This window comes from Pyrus communis, chromosome 9, assembly GCF_041283825.1.
Source record: "Pyrus communis isolate YQ-2024b chromosome 9, ASM4128382v1, whole genome shotgun sequence".
Taxonomy (NCBI): domain Eukaryota; kingdom Viridiplantae; phylum Streptophyta; class Magnoliopsida; order Rosales; family Rosaceae; genus Pyrus; species Pyrus communis.
Window position 1 is genome coordinate 10,158,321 of NC_142573.1, and position 21,288 is coordinate 10,179,608.

At 38.4% G+C, this 21,288-nt stretch overlaps 3 protein-coding genes, 1 long non-coding RNA gene and 1 pseudogene across 5 annotated transcripts; 2 read left to right on the top strand and 3 right to left on the bottom strand.

Annotated features, from left to right (window-relative positions):
* Window positions 1-356: 356 nt before the first annotated feature.
* LOC137740394 (Tetratricopeptide repeat (TPR)-like superfamily protein) lies at window positions 357-6,101 on the top strand. Of its 2 annotated transcripts, none has more exons than XM_068480271.2 (14): window positions 357-639; window positions 762-798; window positions 1,062-1,152; window positions 1,277-1,391; window positions 1,490-1,560; window positions 1,810-1,879; window positions 2,081-2,143; window positions 3,068-3,139; window positions 3,248-3,349; window positions 3,512-3,586; window positions 3,959-4,066; window positions 4,333-4,449; window positions 5,113-5,169; window positions 5,597-6,101. In XM_068480271.2, exons 1-14 carry the CDS (start codon window positions 490-492, stop codon window positions 5,651-5,653), a joined length of 1,185 nt encoding a protein of 394 aa, XP_068336372.2. In that variant the 5' UTR covers window positions 357-489; the 3' UTR covers window positions 5,654-6,101. The 2 variants fall into 2 exon arrangements, with proteins under 2 accessions (XP_068336372.2, XP_088556444.1); XM_088700318.1 differs by having other exon boundaries at window positions 5,481-5,783.
* A 357-nt stretch (window positions 6,102-6,458) lies between these two features.
* On the bottom strand, window positions 6,459-7,218 carry LOC137740395 (uncharacterized). Its single transcript, XM_068480272.2, has one exon. The coding sequence runs from the start codon at window positions 7,072-7,074 to the stop codon at window positions 6,622-6,624; it is 453 nt and encodes a 150-aa protein (XP_068336373.1). The 5' UTR covers window positions 7,075-7,218; the 3' UTR covers window positions 6,459-6,621.
* A 3,389-nt stretch (window positions 7,219-10,607) lies between these two features.
* On the top strand, window positions 10,608-11,557 carry LOC148694216 (uncharacterized). The gene is made up of 2 exons (XR_015966901.1): window positions 10,608-10,672; window positions 11,100-11,557. It is a non-coding gene; the product is annotated as an uncharacterized LOC148694216 (long non-coding RNA).
* Window positions 11,558-11,977: 420 nt separating this feature from the next.
* On the bottom strand, window positions 11,978-12,713 carry LOC148694217 (uncharacterized; annotated as a pseudogene).
* Window positions 12,714-16,156: 3,443 nt separating this feature from the next.
* On the bottom strand, window positions 16,157-18,655 carry LOC137740527 (receptor-like protein 3). The gene has a single exon (XM_068480376.2). The coding sequence runs from the start codon at window positions 18,519-18,521 to the stop codon at window positions 16,323-16,325; it is 2,199 nt and encodes a 732-aa protein (XP_068336477.2). The 5' UTR covers window positions 18,522-18,655; the 3' UTR covers window positions 16,157-16,322.
* Between the last annotated feature and the right edge of the window lie 2,633 nt (window positions 18,656-21,288).

A 21,288-nucleotide genomic window follows, 5' to 3' on the forward strand; every position in this document is an offset into this window, starting at 1 on the left:
TTAGTCATCCATGTATGTCAAACCAATCGACGATTTAGGTAACAAATAGCATCTTGACCGTCCATTTGTTTGATACACATGAATGACTAATGTTTTGTAACTGAATGACTTTTTACGATGAAAAACACAAAACATTATCTAATTAATAAAAGTATGTTGCAAGTGACCTTTTACCACAGTGGTAAAAAGATATTGAGGCCTTGCATGACGACGTGGGTTTGAATTTCATCGATGACTAATCTAACATTTAATCAAACAAAATTTATCCTTAGATAAAAAATAAAAAAAATAAAAAAAACTAATAAAAGCATGTTTCACTTTCATTTATCTAGCTGACATGTCAAGAATCTTATCTTGGGGGCCCACTTTGAAGGCTTAGCTCATTCAACATTTTCGACTCAGAAGAGTGTTCCTTGGTCGCACCACAACAAAAGAACAACAAAACCGTTAATCTGAGAAATTCCGAGGGAAAAAGCAGCAACCCCAGTCATGTCGTTCGCAGCAACAGCAGCGACAACGATGACGACATGCCGCTTCGTTACGCTTCGAATTCAGTGCACTGATTCCAAGCCCAGAACTGGTTTCGGAAGCAAAACCAACAGCAAGAACAAGAACAGGAACAAGAACAACCTCAGCCAGGTCCCATGTTGTCTGCAATTGTTCACCAAGATTGATCCTTTTCATTTTGTTTTCATTAAATTAGAAATCTTTACTTGATTTGACTCAGAAATCTGTGCTAAAACTTCATATTTGCCAAGCAGGAATCAACTACCAAACGGTCTGGTGGCGTTCCTACTCGTAAGTGAATCAACCATTTACTTATATATATATATATATATATATATATATATATATATATATATATATATATATATATATATATATATGCGTATTGATTTTTGGCTACTACCCAATTGAATTTTTCTAGAAATTTTACAAAATTAATGACCAATTTGGAGGCTTGTTTAATTATTTTGTAATTTGTAGTCCCACATTTGATTAGTGGGTTCTCCTCGATGCTTTTTATTGCATATAGTTCAAGCTGACATTTCCGTTTGTAGAGGCACCCGGGTTAAGTTCTCGATTCGATGGAAAGGTTAAGAGAAACCCTGCTGAGCTTGAGTTTGAGGAACGTCTAGCAGCAGTCAGAAGGTAAAAGTTTATGTGTGTATTGCTGCATTAACATATCATAAGAGCCTATCGGATGGTTCCATATTTGTAATGTTTAGTTTAGTATTGTTTCGATTAAGTATCATCAGTTGTGTACGAAATTCAGTTCAGCACTTGAGCAGAAGAAGGTAGTGGAGAAAAAGGAATTTGGGCCAATTGACTATGATGCACCTGTTGAGTTGGAGAAAACGGATGAGAAAAAAATTGGACTCGGTGCACAGGTAATATTTTCTGCATTATGCTTTCTGACTTGTAAATAAATACGAAGAATCATTTTCATGGTATACATATCACTAATTCAAAGTTTGTCATGGTATAGATTGGAGTAGGTGTAGCTGTAGTGGTCTTTGGTTTGGTTTTTGCTCTTGGAGACTTTCTTCCGTCTGGAAGGTATGGCATAGTAGATTAAAGGTCTTTTACGTATAGAATAACCTTTATTTTGCCATCTTTCTAGAGTCTTCCCATGACCTCTTGATTTATCATACTTTTCTTAGTTTTGGCACATGATTTTGGAAAAAAAATGTGAAACATTAGGGATTTATGGTATCTCATATTCTTAATATTTTATTATTCTAGTAGTTGTTTGTTGAATATATTCAGAGGAATGATTTCATTTTGATATGGTCTCCAAGTTTTCAGTTTGAGTCCTACTGAGGATACTGCAGCAACCGCCAATAAACTGTCCGAAGAAGAGAAATCGTCACTTCAGGTAAGTTTTTGCATCTCAAAACTTGTGTAATGTCGTGACCCAACTTTTCTGTCACTGGTGTGATTGCATCTCTTGTGCACTTCTCCATCAACACTAATTCTATAATTTCCACTCGCCCAATTCTAATAAATTAAATCCTATTGTGCGTTATGAAAGAATCATGAAAAGATCATTGACACTTTTACCTTTGGTTTGTGTCAGACTAGACTGAAAGAATATGAAGCAACGCTTAGTAACTCCCCAAAAGATCCAACTGCTCTTGAGGTGAGCTGTAGTGTGAAACACAAGACACTATTGTGCTTCCTTTGTTACTGAATCCTGCTACTGCTTGAACTATAATTTTACTTATTGAAGTTGGACTTCGATTTTCTATTTAGTCAACAATTGCTTGAAACTCGTGGTTTTGTTGCTTATTATACTTAATATGCTCAATCATTAACATCAAAACTATTCCTGGTCAAGAAAAATAATCGGGTTACCAATGTATGATAACAATTGCTTATGCCAATTCTGGTTGAACTGTTTGACAATAAAGTTTAAACATGAATCTGTTTGACTTGTTAGCTTTCATCCCGAACCAAAGTCCAAGGACAATGATATCTTAGTTATTTAATGAGAAGTCTTGATAAAAGATTCTGGAACAAAAAAGTTTAGGCGGAGGGGAGGCTACCCCAACCTAGGCAAGGGGATACCACAAGCCTCTTTGAGGACTTATAGAGGGGATATGAGCCCTTTTCTGGCTTTTATAGATCGCCCACCAAGAGGGATTTCCAGTAGAGGGACTTGAATCTATGCCTTGGTTTAGTGAAGAGAGCGATCCTTACCAACTCAAATAACCCCTGTTGGCAAAGATTTTATATTATATTTTTTTTCTGGTCTGGAATCTGGTTAAAGATATGATCCGGTAGAACCCAACCTAATCCTAGTCATCTGTTCTGGATTAAAAAGTTGGAAAAAATTGAAAATAATAAATGGCTTGATAAGCCTGTCTTCATGTTGTTGCCCTTGAAAAAAGAAAATAACCACGCACAATCAAGATTCAAGAAGAAAGAAGATATGCTTTTTTTTTTTTTTTTTGGTGAAAGAATATTACTACAATTGTGAAGATTAAGGCAAAATCAGGTCTTAATTTGATTGCCGATGGTTCTGGTCTACCATCGAATCTCAAGTGGCGGCCATCTTTTGCAGGGAGCTGCGGTAACCTTAGCAGAATTAGGAGAATATACACGGGCTTCAACTCTGCTTCAAGACTTGATTAAGGTTTGGTCATGTTTTTGCTTTTGGATTTATCGCATGTTGTTTGTGGCAGCACATGCTGTTTAAAATGTTCTGTTAGGAGAATCTCACGCCAATGGATTGGTTACGCAGGAGAAACCAAGTGATCCTGAAGTTTTTCGTTTGCTTGGAGAAGTTAAATACGAACTCAAGGATTTTGAAGGAAGTGCTGCTGCATTTAAGGTTTCTTCATCGGTCAGTCTCTGAAACTGTGAACACTGAGCCCAACTGATTCAAATAAATTTCTATCACTGAAGATGTGTTGATATTTATTAGTTTGCTGATAATGATCATTAATCCCTACTAACGTAAGTTCATTAAAATTCTGAATATGAATGTTGTGTTGCTGTGTGACAGATGTCTAAAGATCTCAAATTTGAAGTTCTGCGTGGCCTTACGAATGCATTACTTGCTGCTAAGAAACCAGATGAGGTTTCCCGTTATTCTTTGTGAATTGAAATAAAATGCATTAACCTTGATTTCAGAATATTCCTGAGATAGCATTCTTATTGAGGTCATGAGGCAGGGTCCAAACCATTTACCACGGTTCTTAAAAATCTTTTTCTGGTATCAACTTTGTCATCTAAAATAATTTTACCTGTTCTAGACTATGACATTTCATTTCCATATGGCTTGACTTTGCCTTGCCAATGGAATCTGGTTGGCTCACTTGCACCAATTATTATTTATTGGTCTGATCGCATGTTTGAGTAATGTTCTGAGATTTTGCTTCACAATTGTCCCCTATTTATTCTACACACTCTACTGAGTGTCTTACAACTAGTACAATTATACTTATTGCAGGCTGTTCAATTCCTTCTTGCCTCTCGTGAACGTATGAATGTGGACAAGCCAGATGCAAAGGCTGGAAGTAGTGCGACTGAAACAAATTCGCAGGTGGACCCTATTCAAGTGAGTCACAGATTCTATTGTATTACGTAATTTGGCATCATGAAAATGGCTCATGAACAACTATTGCACTTTTGTGCGTTACTGAGAAGAAAATGCTTTGACCCTTTTTATTTTAATTTGCTCTCTCTCTCTCTCTCTCTCTGTCCCCATGTTTTAAATTTTCTGTTCGGTTCTTTATTATTGTGCATTCAAATGCGTATTGTTATCCAATATTTGATCCTTTGCGGTTGTTCCTCTCTTCATTTTGTTATGCCACAAATAATCAGGTCGAATTACTTCTTGGAAAAGCCTATTCAGATTGGGGCCATATCAGTGATGCTGTTTCTGTCTATGACCGGCTCATCTCTAGTCATCCAAATGACTTCCGTGGTTACCTGGCCAAGGTTTTCTTCTTTTTTGCTGTCCTTTTTCTAAAGAAGATTGTCAAAGGCTTTCCGTTTCACCTTTGTACAGTGCTCTGCATATGTATTCACATACAGCTAAACTCAAAAAAGCCTTAATCAAGTTCCTAATTACCAAAAAAAAATAAGGTTCCGCCTAATGACACGGGGTTGGTTGGATATCTTAGAAAGGAAAAAAAAAAAAAAAAAACTACAAACAACTCAGGGTTGGCAACGTAAATGTCATTTAGCTTTAACCTAGAAACCTATCGTCTGTTACATGACTGTTGATAATGTTTGGCCTTGTCCTTTAAGGTTCTTCAGACTCGCTCGGTAGCACTTCTTTATTGTGAAGAATTGTTCTTTAAGTGTTTCCTAGGGTTATAGAAGCACTTTACTGTGTTTTGGAGAAAAACATGCTTCTTTAAGAAGTGCTTCAAGTGAATATCATGGAAGCGCTACAGTTTATTGAAATTTTTAGGGCTAACAAAAAAAGCACCCCTACTGAATATAAACAGCAACGATGGTCCTTGAACTATTTTTATGGTATTCTGCATAACTCTTTTTCGCATCGGTATTTTGGCCAGTCTGCATGTGCTAGATGATCCTAGGTATTTCTGATGAAGAAGAACTTGCATTAAAGTTGGCTCTCTAATGGTTCTGCAGGGAATTATTTTGAGAGAAAATGGTAAAGCTGGAGAAGCGGAGAGGATGTTTATACAGGTAAATATATGCATGTCTGTTTGCAGATGAACTATATTTCAGTAGATACACACGCATGCAAGTGCACACACATTTCATGTAAAGACAATGTTTATACTGGTAAATATAGGTATGTCTATTGGCAGACGAAGTATATTTCTGGAGGCACATGCTTACCTGCACATGTACACACATTACATGTAAAGGGTATTCAATTTAGGACAATAACGCTACTGGAAAGCCGTATGCCGTTCCAATTTTCGAATCCCATGGAGTATAATTTAGAGGATGACATCCTTTTTGTGTTTGTGTCAACTATATGTCAAATTCAGATGTCTAATTGGCCTAGCGTGCAGGCATGTTTGTTTAAGTGGCAAGGGATGCAGCTAACCTATATACCATGGAGTTGCATCAAATTTAGCTATGAACTATGGTGTTTCATGTGCAGGCACGGTTCTTTGCACCGGATAAAGCCAAAGCATTTGTAGACAGATATTCAAGATAATGACCACATTGTTATTCCTCAAGTAGGGTGTGCCATATAGGTCTTGGACGAAATATCTAGTCACGGGGGCTTCTTTCTAGTTCGCCTGACCATTGAAATTCAGATATGCTTCCCTCCAACGGACTGCTCATTTTCTCTCGAAAAACACCTCCCCGACCTCTACCACTTTGAATCACTTCACTCACGGTTGCAGAGACCTGAAGAATTTTCACAATCAATTTTACTCAACTCGTGATCAAATGAGCTGTGAAAGAAGTAGATGATAGTATTTTCGAGGATGAGTTTGTATAATTTTGTTATTGATTCTGAATTTCCATGGCGGGTAGCTTTCAACATTATTCAATCATTGACGAAATATAGCCTTCGGACAGTCTTTATCACAAAAGTTACCCATAACTGTATGATTGTGAGCTTTTGTTGGTCAGAACTATATATTTCTTTTCCAAAATTTATTGTTTTCATTGCACTTTTTAACGAGTCTTACAGATTATTTGAGTTGGTTTTTCACTTGTGAGCTAAGCATGGTTAAGGAAAACAAGTTTTTTCTATCGTTATCGTTTTGATACAACTTTATTGTTATCAAGACGAATATATCAAGTGAACGGTACAATGAGTCAATGAGTAAACTATAATTTGACATCCAACTCACTTTTTAATATTTTTGAGAAAGAAATTTAAAACCTCTCACAAGTGACGAATAATACCGTTTAAGATCACACGACGATTAAGAAAAACAAATTAAATAAAATACAATTTATATGTTGAAATCGATTTCCAACCCTTTGTTCATAACCCTTGGCTAATGTAAAAGGCAAATTAACTTTCTCAATAGGAATTATATTTAATATTACACCAATGAAATGCATTTCCCTTCCAACTTTTACCACTACAAATTTGATCAACAACCCAAAAAAACCCTTGAACTAAATCCGACCCAAAAGGGCAGAAAAATAAAAAAAAAATGAACATCACGCGTTATCCTTAGTGGCACTCCTAACAGTGTTCCAAATCTCCCCAAAACCCCTAATCACATGAGGAAGAACAGTCTCAATGCCCTTCAAAGTGACCCCAGAAGCAACCCCAATTCCAAAAGCTTCACCAAATCCAGGCTTGGAATCAACCTTCATGTTCAGAATTGCAAGGCTATTGTTGGTGCTGTCAATTTTCCTTGAAGTCTCGGCCAAAATCTTGTCCTTTCTGCCCCTGCCGGAAGATATGACCCTATAGAGGGCGGTCTGAAGGTCACCTATGACCTTCAGAGAGGCCTCCTGGGAGTCCAGGCCCTGGGACTCGTAGTGGGATATGAGTTCTTGTGCGGTTGGCAGCTTTGTCTTTTGGGGTTTTTGTGGGGTTGGGGCTGCGGATGTTGTGGGGATTTTGGGGTTTTGAGGGACGGATTTGTTGAAGGTTGGCTTTTCCATTGGTGCGCTGGAAAGATTTGTGGGAAATACAGAGAAAGATCGAAGCTTTTTAGGGGTTTTCGTGTGGGTTTTTTGGGAAGTCGAGGGGAGGAGCTTCCAATGGGGGATTTTGAAGGGTTTATGGAAAGATAAGATGGAACTCCTGTGGGGACTGCGAGGGTAAAATGGTCTAAAAATAATTGCTTGCTACGAAGCGTTTCGCCATATATTGGACCGGGTCTTTTGGGTTGTGTGTTGAATTATGTTGAGCCAATGCTAATATTTTTGGACTCGGCCTATCGGCCTAAGCTAATCCATATGAGCCTTGACACAAGTAACATATTTACTTGGGAATTTGAAGGGCGATAGCTAACCGTGCGAAGTTATTCTTCCTGTACGTGACATTATTTTATTACACAAAATTTATAATTGAAATCGCTTCATTCTATTGATCATGTAGATGTAGTTCAAAAGATTAGAACAATCATTTGAAGGTTTTACTGACGATAAACACTATTTGGAGTCACTTTTGTTAAGACGTGCAGAAGAAAAATCTATACTACTTATCACAATATAGATTTTATTCCTCTGTACAACTAGTCGAAATTGAGATGAAAATTTTTATGACTTCGTAAAATAATACATAAAATTAACTTCAAACCACATGAAATATTAATACGAGAAAATAGTTTTAACAGGAATAAAAAGGGTTTAGGGTCTGTACCCTAATAAAAAACGACGATAACAATGATAAAGACAACAAAAATAATCTTTACGGATCCGTACCCATGCTGAAACTGCAGAACATCTAGAATAAAAAACCTAATGAAACAGAAAAATCCTAACTAACGACATCATGGGTTTAGCCTAACACGGAACACTCCTTTAACTAGGATCTACAAGAGCGACTAATAAACATAAAACAACTGCGAAAACGAAGAGTGGTACTTGAAAATAAAAAGTATCTACCCAATCCCAGCGGCGGGGGCCTTGAAGTAGTAGTAAAGCCTGCAATTCTTCTCGAGTCACACCATCACCTCGAGCCCAGATAATGGTAGCAAGGTCATCATAATTAGATGGAAGTCCGTCAAGAACGTGATCAACAAAATCGCAGTCATCGAGTGGAGATCCCGCGGCGGCGAGGTCGTCAGCTATGTCTTCTGCCTCCTCTAGGTATTCCTCCATTGACATCCTTCCTTTCGTTAGGGTTTGAATACGAGCCTTGAGCTGTAGGACGTGAGCTTTCGCTACCGGAGCGAGTCGCTTCTCCAAGTTTAGCCATACATCTCTAGCACTTGCGCATCCTACTGTGTAACAGAGTAGTGTGGAGTCTACTAGATTTGCACTGATGAGGGTCATACATGTTCGGTCCTTCTTGATCCAACTCGAATAGGCTGGGTTTTCAACCGTGGAGATCTTGCCTCTTCGATCCATCAGAAATTGTGGTGGAGGCTGCTCTAGTCCTTCCACCATGTTGAACATGTCGTAGTACTTTAGAATGGGGATGAAGGAAGACCTCCAAAGAAAATAGTTGGTTCTGGTGAGGTAGACTGGCACAAGTTCGGCAACAGCTCGGGTCTCAGTGAGAGGTAGGAAGTTTGGAGCTGATGATGGGATGGTGACTAGAGACTCTGAACCAGTATTATGGGATTCTTCTGCCATGGTCAATCAATCGGATTGGTCTACACACGAAAACATAAAATTTATTATTCATGCATGTAAATTCACAAGTTCATAACCAAGAAGATAAGAACCAACCAACACACAGGAATTTCATAAATAATCAATCAACTGGAAATTATTTCATAACTAGAGTTTACTCCTCGGCTAACCTGGAGAAGATTATAAACACATTGGGTTCATTATTAGAGAGAAATCAACAGAAATAAAGGCATTATGCATGGAAGAATAGAGAAGAGAAAAACCTGAGGTACGAATCTATCTATGTTCTCCACCGTCTGTCGAATTCTGTTGTGGTTCCTTGAATCTTAAGTCGTACGTCCTTTTTATAGTGCAAGTTTCTTGCGGAGTACACCTTGTACGCATTGAGCTATAATTCTTGTACTTCTCGTATTCTATCTATCTATCTCTTATATTTCTTGGATTCCTATGCAACTATGTGATTCTTATGTTTAGGACTTTTATATGTACGGATCAGGATCATCTCTCTGAGCTAATGGTGAGAATCCTCCTGAGCAAGCCCATTAGGCTATTCAAATTTTATCCAACGGTTATAAATAGGGGTCGCTCTAAAATTTATAATAATTATAACCGTTGGATAAAATTTGAACGGTTTGATGGACTTGGTCATGATGATCCTTACCATTAGCTTAGGAGAGGATCCTAATCCTATTTGTACGTACCAAATTTAAACTGTTCACTCTTTTTTTAATCAAACTATTTTACCCACATGCATATACCTAATTTAAATATCAGAAGCACATTAGTAGGGAAAAACCAATCTTTTCAAGTCGTCTTTCAATGTTACAAAGTCCTTTTTCTAGTACTGTTTTGCTTATCGTCCAAGCGAATATAGACGAATCCTTACCCAACTCCCCTGTATCTTATTTCAATAATACTATTCTTATCATATTTTTGTACCACAATTGTATACCACATTAGATGATATCTGATGTAATTTAATTTCAAAATGTTAATCAATAATTAATAAAAAGATTGTTAATTAAATGATGATTGTGGTATACGAGAAGTCTTCTTCTTTCACCTAAGATTATTTAAGTGTTTTAATTAATAAAAAGATTAAAATTAAATGATATAACTTGTTCAACTCATCTGCCATCTAAGATGGAAAAGCCAATTCAGATTGGGGCCATATCAGTGATGCTGTTTCTGTCTATGACCGGCTCATCTCTAGTCATCCATATGACTTCCGTGGTTACTTGGCCAAGTTTTCTTCTTTTTAGCTATCCTTTTTCTCAAGAAGATTGTCAAAGGCTTTCCGTTTCACCTTTGTACAGTGCTCTGGATATGTATTCACATACAGCTAAACTCAAAAAAGCCTTAATCAAGTTCCTAATTACCAAAAAAAATAAGGTTCCTCCTAATGACACGGGGTTGGTTGGATGTCTTAGAAAGGAAAAAAAAAACTACAAACAACTCAGGGTTGGCAACATAAATTTCATTTAGCTCTAACCTAGAAACCTATCGTCTGTTACATTACTGTTGATAATGTTTGGCCTTGTCCTTTAAGGTTCTTCAGACTCGCTCGGTAGCACTTCTTTATTATGAAGAATTGTTCTTTTAGTGTTTCCTAGGGTTATAGAAGCACTTTACTGTGTTTTGGGGAAACACATGCTTCCTTAAGAAGTGCTTCAAGTGAATATCTTGGAAGCGCTCCAGTTTATTGAAATTTTTAGTGCTAACAAAAAAAGCACCCCTACTGAATATAAACAGCAACGATGGTCCTTGAACTATTTTCATGGTATTCTGCATAACTCTTTTTCGCATCGGTATTTTGGCCAGTCTGCATGTGCTAGATGATCCTAGGTATTTCTGATGAAGAAGAACTTGCATTAAAGTTGGCTCTCTAATGGTTCTGCAGGGAATTATTTTGAGAGAAAATGGTAAAGCTGGAGAAGCGGAGAGGATGTTTATACAGGTAAATATATGCAAGTCTGTTTGCAGATGAACTATATTTCAGTAGATACACACGCATGCAAGTGCACACACATTTCAGGTAAAGACGATGTTTATACTGGTAAATATAGGTATATCTATTGGCAGACGAAGTATATTTCTGTAGACACATGCTTACCTGCACATGTACACACGTTACATGCAAAGGGTATTCAATTTAGGACAATAACGCTACTGGAAAACCGTATGCCGTTCCAATTTTCGAATCCCATGGAGTATAATTTAGAGGATGACATCCTTTTTGTGTTTGTGTCAACTATATGTCAAATTCAGATGTCTAATTGGCCTAGCGTGCAGGCATGTTTGTTTAAGTGGCAAGGGATGCAGCTAACCTATATACCATGGAGTTGCATCAAATTTAGCTATGAACTATGGTGTTTCATGTGCAGGCACGGTTCTTTGCACCGGATAAAGCCAAAGCATTTGTAGACCGATATTCAAGATAATGACCACATTGTTATTCCTCAAGTAGGGTGTGCCATATAGGTCTTGGACGAAATATCTAGTCACGGGGGCTTCTTTCTAGTTCCCTTGACCAGTGAAATTCAGATATGCTTCCCTCCAACGGACTGCTCCTTTTCTCACAAAAACCACCTCCCCGACCTCTACCACTTCGAATCACTTCACTCACGGTTGCAGAGACCTGAAGAGTTTTCACAAATAATTTTACTCAACTCGTGATCAAATGAGCTGTGAAAGAAGTAGATGACAGTATTTTCAAGGATGAGTTTGTATAATTTTGTTACTGATTCTGATTTTCCATGGCCGGTAGCTTTCCACATTATTCAATCATCGACGAAATATAGCCTTCGGACAGTCTTTATCACAAAAGTTACCCATAACTGTATGATTGTGAGCTTTCGTTGATCAGAACTAAATATTTCGTTCCTAAAATTTACTGTTTTAATTGCACTTTTTAACGAGTCTTACAGATTATTCAAGTTGGTTTTTCACTTGTGAGCTAAGCATGGTTAAGGAAAACAAGTTTTTTCTATCGTTATCGTTTTGATACAACTTTATTGATATCAAGGCGAATATATCAAGTGAACGGTACAATAAGTCAATGAGTAAACTATAATTTGGCATCCAATTCACTTTTTAATATTTATGAGAAATAAATTTAAAACCTCTCACAAGTGACGAATAATACTGTTTAAGATCACACGACAATTAAGAAAAACAAATTAAATCAAACACAATTTATATGTTGACATCGATTTCCAACCCTTTGTTCATAACCCTTGGCTAATGTAAAAGGCAAATTAACTTTCTCAATAGGAATTATATTTAATATTACACCAATGAAATGCATTTCCCTTCCAACTTTTACCACTACAAATTTGATCAACAACCCCAAAAAACCCTTGAACTAAATCCGACCCAAAAGGGAAGAAAAAAATAAAAAATGAACATGAAGCGTTATCCTTAGTGGCACTCCTAACAGTGTTCCAAATCTCCCCAAAACCCCTAATCACATGAGGAAGAACAGTCTCAATGCCCTTCAAAGTGACCCCAGAAGCAACCCCAATTCCAAAAGCTTCACCAAATCCAGGCTTGGAGTCAACCTTCATGTTCAGAATTGCAAGGCTATTGTTGGTGCTGTCAATTTTCCTTGAAGTCTCGGCCAAAATCTTGTCCTTTCTGCCCCTGCCGGAAGATATGACCCTATAGAGGGCGGTCTGAAGGTCACCTATGACCTTCAGAGAGGCCTCCTGGGAGTCCAGGCCCTGGGACTCGTAGTGGGATATGAGTTCTTGTGCGGTTGGCAGCTTTGTCTTTTGGGGTTTTTGTGGGGTTGGGGCTGTGGATGTTGTGGGGATTTTGGGGTTTTAAGGGACGGATTTGTTGAAGGTTGGCTTTCCCATTGGTGGGTTGGCAAGATTTGTGGGAAATACAGAGAAAGATCGAAGCTTTTTAGGGGTTTTCGTGTGGGTTTTTTGGGAAGTCGAGGGGAGGAGCTTCCAATGGGGGATTTTGAAGGGTTTATGGAAAGACAAGATGGAACTCCTGTGGGGACTGCGAGGGTAAAATGGTCTAAATAATTGCTTGCTGCGAAGCGCTTCGCCATATATTGGACCGGGTCTTTTAGGTTGTGTGTTGAATTATGTTGGGCCAATGCTAATATTTTGGACTAGGCCTGTCGGCCTAAGCTCATCCATATGAGCCATGACACAAGTAATATATTTACTTGGGAATTGGAAGGACGAACCTAACCGTACGGAGTTATTCTTCCTTTTATTACAAAAATTTTATAATTGAAATCGCTTCATTCTATTGATCATGCAGATGTAGTTCAAAAGATTAGAACAATCATTTGAAGGTTTTACTGACGATAATCACTATTTGGAGTCACTCTTGTTAAAACGTGCCGAAGAAAAATCTTTACTTCTTATCACAATATAGATTTTATTCCTCTGTACAACTAGTCGAAATTGAGATGAAAATTTTTATGACTTCGTAAAATAATACATAAAATTAACTTCCAACCACATGAAATATTAATACGAGAAAATAGTTTTTAACTGGAATAAAAAGGATTTAGGGTCCGTACCCTAATAAAAAACGACGATAACAATGATAACGACAACAAAAATACTCTTTACGGATCCGTACCCATGCTGAAACTGCAGAACATCTAGAATAAAAAACCTAATGAAACAGAAAAATCCTAACTAACGACATCATGGGTTTAGCCTAACACGGAACACTCCTTTAACTAGGATCTACAAGAGCGACTAATAAACATAAAACAACTGCGAAAACGAAGAGTGGTACTTGAAAATAAAAAGTATCTACCCAATCCCAGCGGCGGGGGCCTTGAAGTAGTAGTAAAGCCTGCAATTCTTCTCGAGTCACACCATCACCTCGAGCCCAGATAATGGTAGCAAGGTCATCATAATTAGATGGAAGTCCGCCAAGGACGTGATCAACAAAATCGCAGTCATCGAGTGGAGATCCCGCGGCGGCGAGGTCGTCAGCTATGTCTTCTGCCTCCTCTAGGTATTCCTCCATTGACATCCTTCCTTTCGTTAGGGTTTGAATACGAGCCTTGAGCTGTAGGACGTGAGCTTTCGCTACCGGAGCGAGTCGCTTCTCCAAGTTTAGCCATACATCTCTAGCACTCGCGCATCCTACTGTGTAACAGAGTAGCGTGGAGTCTACTAGATTTGCACTGATGAGGGTCATACATGTTCGGTCCTTCTTGATCCAACTCGAATAGGCTGGGTTTTCAACCGTGGAGATCTTGCCCCTTCGATCCATCAGAAATTGTGGTGGAGGCTGCTCTAGTCCTTCCACCATGTTGAACATGTCGTAGTACTTTAGAATGGGGATGAAGGAAGACCTCCAAAGAAAATAGTTGGTTCTGGTGAGGTAGACTGGCACAAGTTCGGCAACAGCTCGGGTCTCAGTGAGAGGTAGGAAGTTTGGAGCTGATGATGGGATGGTGACTAGAGACTCTGAACCAGTATTATGGGATTCTTCTGCCATGGTCAATCAATCGGATTGGTCTACACTCGAAAACATAAAATTTATTATTCATGCATGTAAATTCACAAGTTCATAACCAAGAAGATAAGAACCAACCAACACACAGGAATTTCATAAATAATCAATCAACTGGAAATTATTTCATAAACTAGAGTTTACTCCTCGGCTAACCTGGAGAAGATTATAAACACATTGGGTTAATTATTAGAGAGAAATCAAGAAATAAAGGCATTATGCATGGAAGAATAGACAAGAGAAAAACCTGAGGTACGGATCTATCTATGTTCTTCACGGTCTGTCGAATTCTGTTGTGGTTCCTTGAATCTCAAGTCGTACGTCCTTTTTATAGTGCAAGTTTCTTGCGGAGTACTCCTTGTATGCACGGAGGTATAATTCTTGTACTTCTCGTATTCTATCTCTTATAGTTCTTGGATTCCTATGCAACTATGATTCTTATGTTGAGGAGAACTTTTATTTGTACGTACCACATTTAAACTTTTCACTTTTTTTTTTTTAATAAAACTATTTTACCCACATGCATATACCTAATTTAAATATCAGAAACACATTTCCACAAAAACAAGAAAATTAGTAGTTGCAGATATGAAGTAGAGAAAAACCATTGTTTTTAAGTCGTCTTTCCATATTAAAGAGTCCTTTTTCTTCCAAGCGAAAATAGATGAATCCTTACCCAACTCCCCCCTGTAGCTTATTTTCTTTCTCTGTTAAAACTTAGCCTCCTCTTAGTGGTTGGATAGGGATCGTTCTATTCAATGGTGGCGATGATGATACCTTGAAGGCCAAGGAAAAGGACAAGGAAAACTCGGGTCTGACGATTTGGCGGTAGATTCACGGTGGTGGATAAAGAAATAGGGTTTGTGATATTAGAGGAAAGAATCAGCAAATAAACATACACAAAGAATGAAGCCGCCAGCTTCGATGCAAAATGGAAAGAATTATATATCTAACAAACAGATGGCATGGGAAAATGGGATACAGATTTTTTATTTCTAAAGCCTTATAAACCTTATTTATACACAATCAGAACTTGAACTTTCAGCTAGCACATGCACTGACAGCTTGCACACACATTCATAAGCTTAACGGCTAGCACATGGAGGAAGCAAGCATGGAGTCAGCCACAAGGTTATTGGGGTCAAGAAATCCCATTGCCCCCACCTTGGCTCCGCTACCGCCGGTAGGTCCGTTGGTGTGAATTTGACGTTGTTTAAAAAAAAAAAAAAAAAAAAAAAAAAAATGTAACAAAAGGATTAAGAATGCATGTGTGAAATTAGTGTAGAAAATCGAGTCGTTTAAATTTTACCCACATAATAATACAACTAAATTCAAACGACATGAAATCCCATGTTAATAATATGAGAACATAGTTTAACAAGATTAAGGGATTGAGTTTTGCCATGATCGATCAATCGGATTGGTCTACACATGAAAACACTAAATATGTTTGGTCGTGAATCATAAGTTTATAACTAAGAAAATAAAATGCAACCAATTCACAGGACTGTCATAAATAATCAAAAAACGAAATTATTTTACAAGTTAGTAGGGTTTACTCCTCAACTAACGCTGGAGAAGAGTAAGCACACATGGAAATTAGAAACACATAGGCCTAAAGTAATACCTCTTACAAAAGTTTAATTCGTGGCTTGTTCAGAATCTTTAACCATCCCTTTCTTTCGGAAACACAAATTCAAAGTCATTGATGGTACTTCCTTTTTTGTCATACAACAAATACAAGAATTGGTAGAAGATATCCACGCACAGAGCAAGAAGGAAAGGATGCCGGTTGCTATTCAATTCAGTGTTACAGACTTGCCAATGTTTCAAAAGACGGTGATCATTGCATTGGATTCGGTGACTTGCCCTGCAGTACCCTAGTGCATTCTCACTTTCGGGGAAATCCTTGGCTTGGACATTGCAAGGAAAGGAAATGGCATTTATCCAAAAGATTTATTCATTACTACTACATAAAGCCCTACATTACATAAACAACCACATATGCCTTTACTAGAGCTTTAAAAGCATTATGCTAAAATATATGATGAAATTCGTCCATACAAGCATCAAATTGTTCGCACATCAACACAGCACCTACGTATGCGTCAAGTTTTCATCATACGCTTTGCAATGAATGGAATCCTTTTATCATCAATGTTTAGACCAAGACCAAAACCAATTCCAAAAAAAATGCCAAAAGAGATCCCAAAGAGGAGTGCTTTAAAAATTCCATGTGTGTTAGATTTCTGAGCAGTTGAAACTACTGGCAGAGGACTCTGAGGGCAAGAGAGCTTCCCTGTTGGAAAGCCGCATAGTCCTGGATTCCCTTCAAAGCTAGAGTTGGTAAAAGTATCAAACTGACCTCCAGATGGTACAAGTCCCTGAAGATCATTGTATGCCACACTGAAGAAAGACAAAAAATGTAGACTTCCAAGAGAAGCAGGGATTCCACCGGATAAATGGTTATAGGAGAGGTCCAATTTCTCTAAGTTGGTGAGGTTAGAAATCTGTTCCGGGATGTTGCCAGTGAAGTTGTTATAACTAAGGTCCAACACATGAATATACTTCAATCGACCAATTTCAGAAGGGATACTGCCAGTAAGGCTGTTGTTACCCAAATATATAGCTGGGGGGAGATTGGACAGCTGATTGTACTGCTGATAAGTAGCGCTGTTGGGCATCACAAAGACTGGCAACTCTAGATAACTTCTGTCCACCATATCACCGGCCTCTTTGGTTGTCAAAACTGGCATCCCACAGAACGCAATAGGAAATCCCCCTCCAAGAAGGTTATTAGACAAATCTACGTAGAAAAGGTTGGGCAAACTACCCATCCAACCGGGGATAGAACCAGTTATAAGATTAAACGACAAGTCCAAGACTTCAAGAGTCATAACCTTGGCTAGCATGGTGGGCACTTGGCCTGTTAATTGGCAACCCGCAATAGCAAAAACCTGAAGACTTTGGAATCCAACAGGGTCTCCAAGGCTTTTATCATCTGGCAAAGGCTCATTCAAAAAATTCTTGGACAAGACCAGAGTAGTCAGATTCTTGCAAACCTTCAGAATCCTAAAAGCCCCCGCGACATTTGTCAGGTAGTTAGTAGAGATAGACAGGAAAGACAACGATTCTAATGCGACTATTTCAGGTGATATCTCGCCTGTGAGCTGATTGCTGGCAAGTCTAATAGCTGTTAAGGACTTGCATAAGTAGAGGCTTTGAGGTAACTCACCACTGAAGTTGTTGTTGCTAAGGTCCAGAGTGGTGAGACGCTGGAGAGTCGAAAAATTGAAGGCAGAGAGCTCTCCAGTCAAGTTGTTGAGCCGCAAATTCAAGGTTGATAGATTTGTGCAGTTGGCAAGAGACGGAGGCAAGGCACCTGTGAAGTTGTTGATGTGGAGGAGCAGCTTTTCCAACATTGAAAGGTTACCAATATGGCTGGGGATTTTCCCGGAGAATAGGTTTGAGTAGAGCTCTATGATCTTGAGATTGGTGAGCTTCACAATGCCATCGCCGATGTGTCCAGAGAGGCTATTGACAGGAAGTGAAAGCTGTTGGAGATCAGCAAGATTGAGAATCTCATTAGGGAGAGAACCAGAGAGGCCGTTGAAGCCTGCACGGAAAACTTGGAGCTTGGAGCATGATCCGATTCCAGTGGGGATCGTGTCAGTGAATTCATTGAAGGACAAGTCGAAGAATGTAAGGGAAGCGTGATTGCTGCCGTTGCTTATCGGTATTGACCCGGAAAAGCTGTTGTTGCTGACATTGAAAATTGATATTGATGGGACAAGGACCGAAGACGGGATTGTTCCATTGAAGAAGTTGCTGGACAAGTTTATAATCTGAAGGTGGCTGCTTCCATTCGAAGATGGTGGAAAGCGGCCGTTGAGACGATTGAAGCTCAAGTCAATGACCTGAAGACTTGGGAGGGAAGAAAGCAAGGCATCTGGGAGAGAACCCAATAGGGAATTGTGGGAAAGATTGAGGTGGGTGAGACGGGTGAGGTTGGTAATGGCCGAAGAGACGACGCCGGATAAGCCTCTTTTCGGCAACCACAGCCGGATGACGCGGCGGTGGTCAAGTGGGTCGCAGGTGATTCCATCCCAAAGGCAGCAGTCAGTCGAAGCAGACCAATTCAACGGTGCCCTGAAAGACAAGGACAAGAGAGTGTCGCGGTCGAGTTCGTCACAGGCAGCATAAGCAGAGCAAGGCAGCAAAAAAAGTATACCGGAAAGGAGAAGAAGCTGCGTTGCCGATATGTCCTCCATGAATCTGTTCGTATCAATCTTCATGACCATAACCATCCCACGGTACTATAGTATATGCAAGTAACACCGAATGACATTTTACAAGAAAGAGCTTGAGTCAAATCCACCCATTGACATTAACCAAGAAAGAACACTAATCGAAAATCTGTCACATAAGAGCAATTCCCCAAAATGATAAGAAACTGTAGGGAATAATTTTTAGGGAATTATTATTGGCACTCCAAAAATCTCATTCTATACTTCAAACTTTCTATATTTTGGAAGAAAAAAAATGCACTTACATGAGATTTTTGAAGTGCCAATAACACTTCCTTATTTTTATATACAGATCTATATCTATATTTATATATACATAGACACAGTGTTATTTTTATATACAGATATAGATATAGATATAGATATATATATACACTTCCTTATTTTTATATACAGATATATATATATATCTCAGTTAACATGTACAAAGAAGCAGATGCATATGATCATAAGCGTTTACTTTTGAGAGCTGTTAGACTTGGTCTAGATCCCACTAAATAATTAGAAACTAATTAAGTTGGTTAATGCATCCTATCAATAACCTTAAATATATACCACCTTATTATTTGGGAGAAATAATATAATGCCGTATGAAATCGGCGTTCATTAACATATAAAGAAAAAGGTTCAAGTGGTTTTCTGCTATCACATCTTTTAACGTAGTTTAATTTGACTATAATGAATTGCATTATGTGAGGAATCACATTTTCTTCATAGTAATTTCTTACCTCTATGCTAAACCTTATACAGAAATAACCAACAACGATGATTACGTAAGATGAACGCGGTGCCACGTCAGCTATGTTTGTTATAGCCTTCACGCAGGACGGTTGTTACTCGTAGCTTAGTATGTATAATAAGTTATTTGGTATCCTTCTTTCACTATTCTAAAAATCTCTGCCTAGCGCCGCCTAGATCCCGTCTAGGTGCTAAGCGGCTAGCCACTATCCTGATAAATGTCTATGCATTTGAAAATTAAGAAATGACGTCTAAACCCGCTGAGGCACCCGCCTAAGTTGCGACTCACTTAGACAAAAGATATATAACTTTTATTTTGCATTTTATTTTCTTCAATAAATTGTAAGAGACTTGTTGAATACTTAAATGAACACACATTATATGCTTGTTCCCCTTGTTTTCTTATGTTCTAATACTTCATAATATATATGTGTTTGGACCAGATTTTACTTCATCAACTCAAGTAATCAAGGTTGTTGAATAAGTTGAGTTCTAGACCGTTGGATGACAAATCGGTTGAGATAATTTTCAATATTATTAAGGGATGATATTATGGTTTTAATCATAATGATTATCTCTTAATAGTATCGAATTATCTAAACTTACCATTACTTAGAACACGGCTGGGTGATATAGCCGTAGCATATGATAATGCCGAATAAAATAAATATTGCAATTGATGAGCAATTAGCGTGGCATTGCATGGTTCCACCTATACAAATGAGTGGAAGAGGGGGTCTTTTGTTCAGATTAGGCTACCAAGGAAAGGAAAAGCACAACATGGGCTAAAGTGCTCAGACTTCGGTAATGCATTTGGAAGTGAATATGGTTCTAAACATTGCATGGTTATTTAGGATGCTATGGGAAGAGTTCTATGTGCTTGTAAATTGATGTGATTGCATGGTTATCATAAGTGGATGACAATTATCAAAGTGTGGCTTTGCTCCTTTGGAATATTATTCATAGGAATATTATTTATTTCGATTGGATACTCCAAGTCACGGCAACAACTTCACAGCGTGTTCATCAAGGCACGTCCCTATAAATACAAAGCGGTAGACGACATTCAAGGTACTCTAATTCAACACACAAATTACCCTGTGCAAACTCCCGCTCTACGCGAAACCTCTCAACAATCTTGAGATTTTTATTTTCTTTTTCCACTAACACATCTTCAGTTTGGATAAACAGCACTGTGAAGGCAACCGACAACATCTTCAGTTTGGATAAACAGCACTGGAGCTGTAGAATCAGCCGACCGAGGAGCACCTTCAATTTGGATAAACAACACTGCTTCGAGACCGATTGGTAATTTATCCAACTCTCGGTCAACAAGGATTTTCGAGTCCTTGTTGGTAGAGGTCATCTCATCGCCTTCCTCGGCCGCAGTTACAAGATCAAGAAGTCAGCAGCGTGCCCAACGCCACATCAACACATTTTACTCCCGGCCGAGCTCGGCAGACGAGTTGGCACACCCCGCACACAACCAAAGGACGTAGTTAGCTTATTAATTACTCGGCATGTGCGCCACGTAGGTTTAGCAGTTTTTAGGGTCAACAATATGTCATTCGATTTTGTAGTTTATAATGAAACTATATATATTTCAAGTATAAACAATCACTTACTTACCCGAAATATAATAGATTTACTTAAATCCACCTAGTCCGCTTAAACCCCACCTAGACGTCTAGGCGCCAGGCACCAGCCCGCCGTCTTTAAACCCTTGCCTTCTTGTATCTAATTTTTTTATTTTTGAAACTAATGAGTTTTATGGAATTTAGCATATATTATTCCTCATTTTTCTAAACATAAGATTGTATCCAAGGAGGATACCCAACATGCCCTAGGCTTCCTCCTTTTGTCAAAACATCAATACAAAGATTAGAGAGATTTCCTTTCGTTTCTTCGTTCTTAGGTTATGTCCTTCATTAATTTTAGTACAATAGTTATCTCCTTATACATTATTAAACCAGCAGTCAGCTGACTTGTACATTAACCGAACAACCAATATTGTAGACAAAATTTGCAA

Coding starts and splice junctions, on each gene's coding strand:
- LOC137740395 (XM_068480272.2), bottom strand. CDS start 7,074: ATGGAAAAGCCAACCTTCAACAAATCCGTCCCTCAAAACCCCAAAATC.
- LOC137740394 (XM_088700318.1), top strand. CDS start 490: ATGTCGTTCGCAGCAACAGCAGCGACAACGATGACGACATGCCGCTTC. Junction 640..761: donor ACAAGAACAACCTCAGCCAG/GTCCCATGTTGT, acceptor TTTGCCAAGCAG/GAATCAACTACCAAACGGTC. Junction 3,350..3,511: donor CATTTAAGGTTTCTTCATCG/GTCAGTCTCTGA, acceptor GCTGTGTGACAG/ATGTCTAAAGATCTCAAATT.
- LOC137740527 (XM_068480376.2), bottom strand. CDS start 18,521: ATGGTTATGGTCATGAAGATTGATACGAACAGATTCATGGAGGACATA.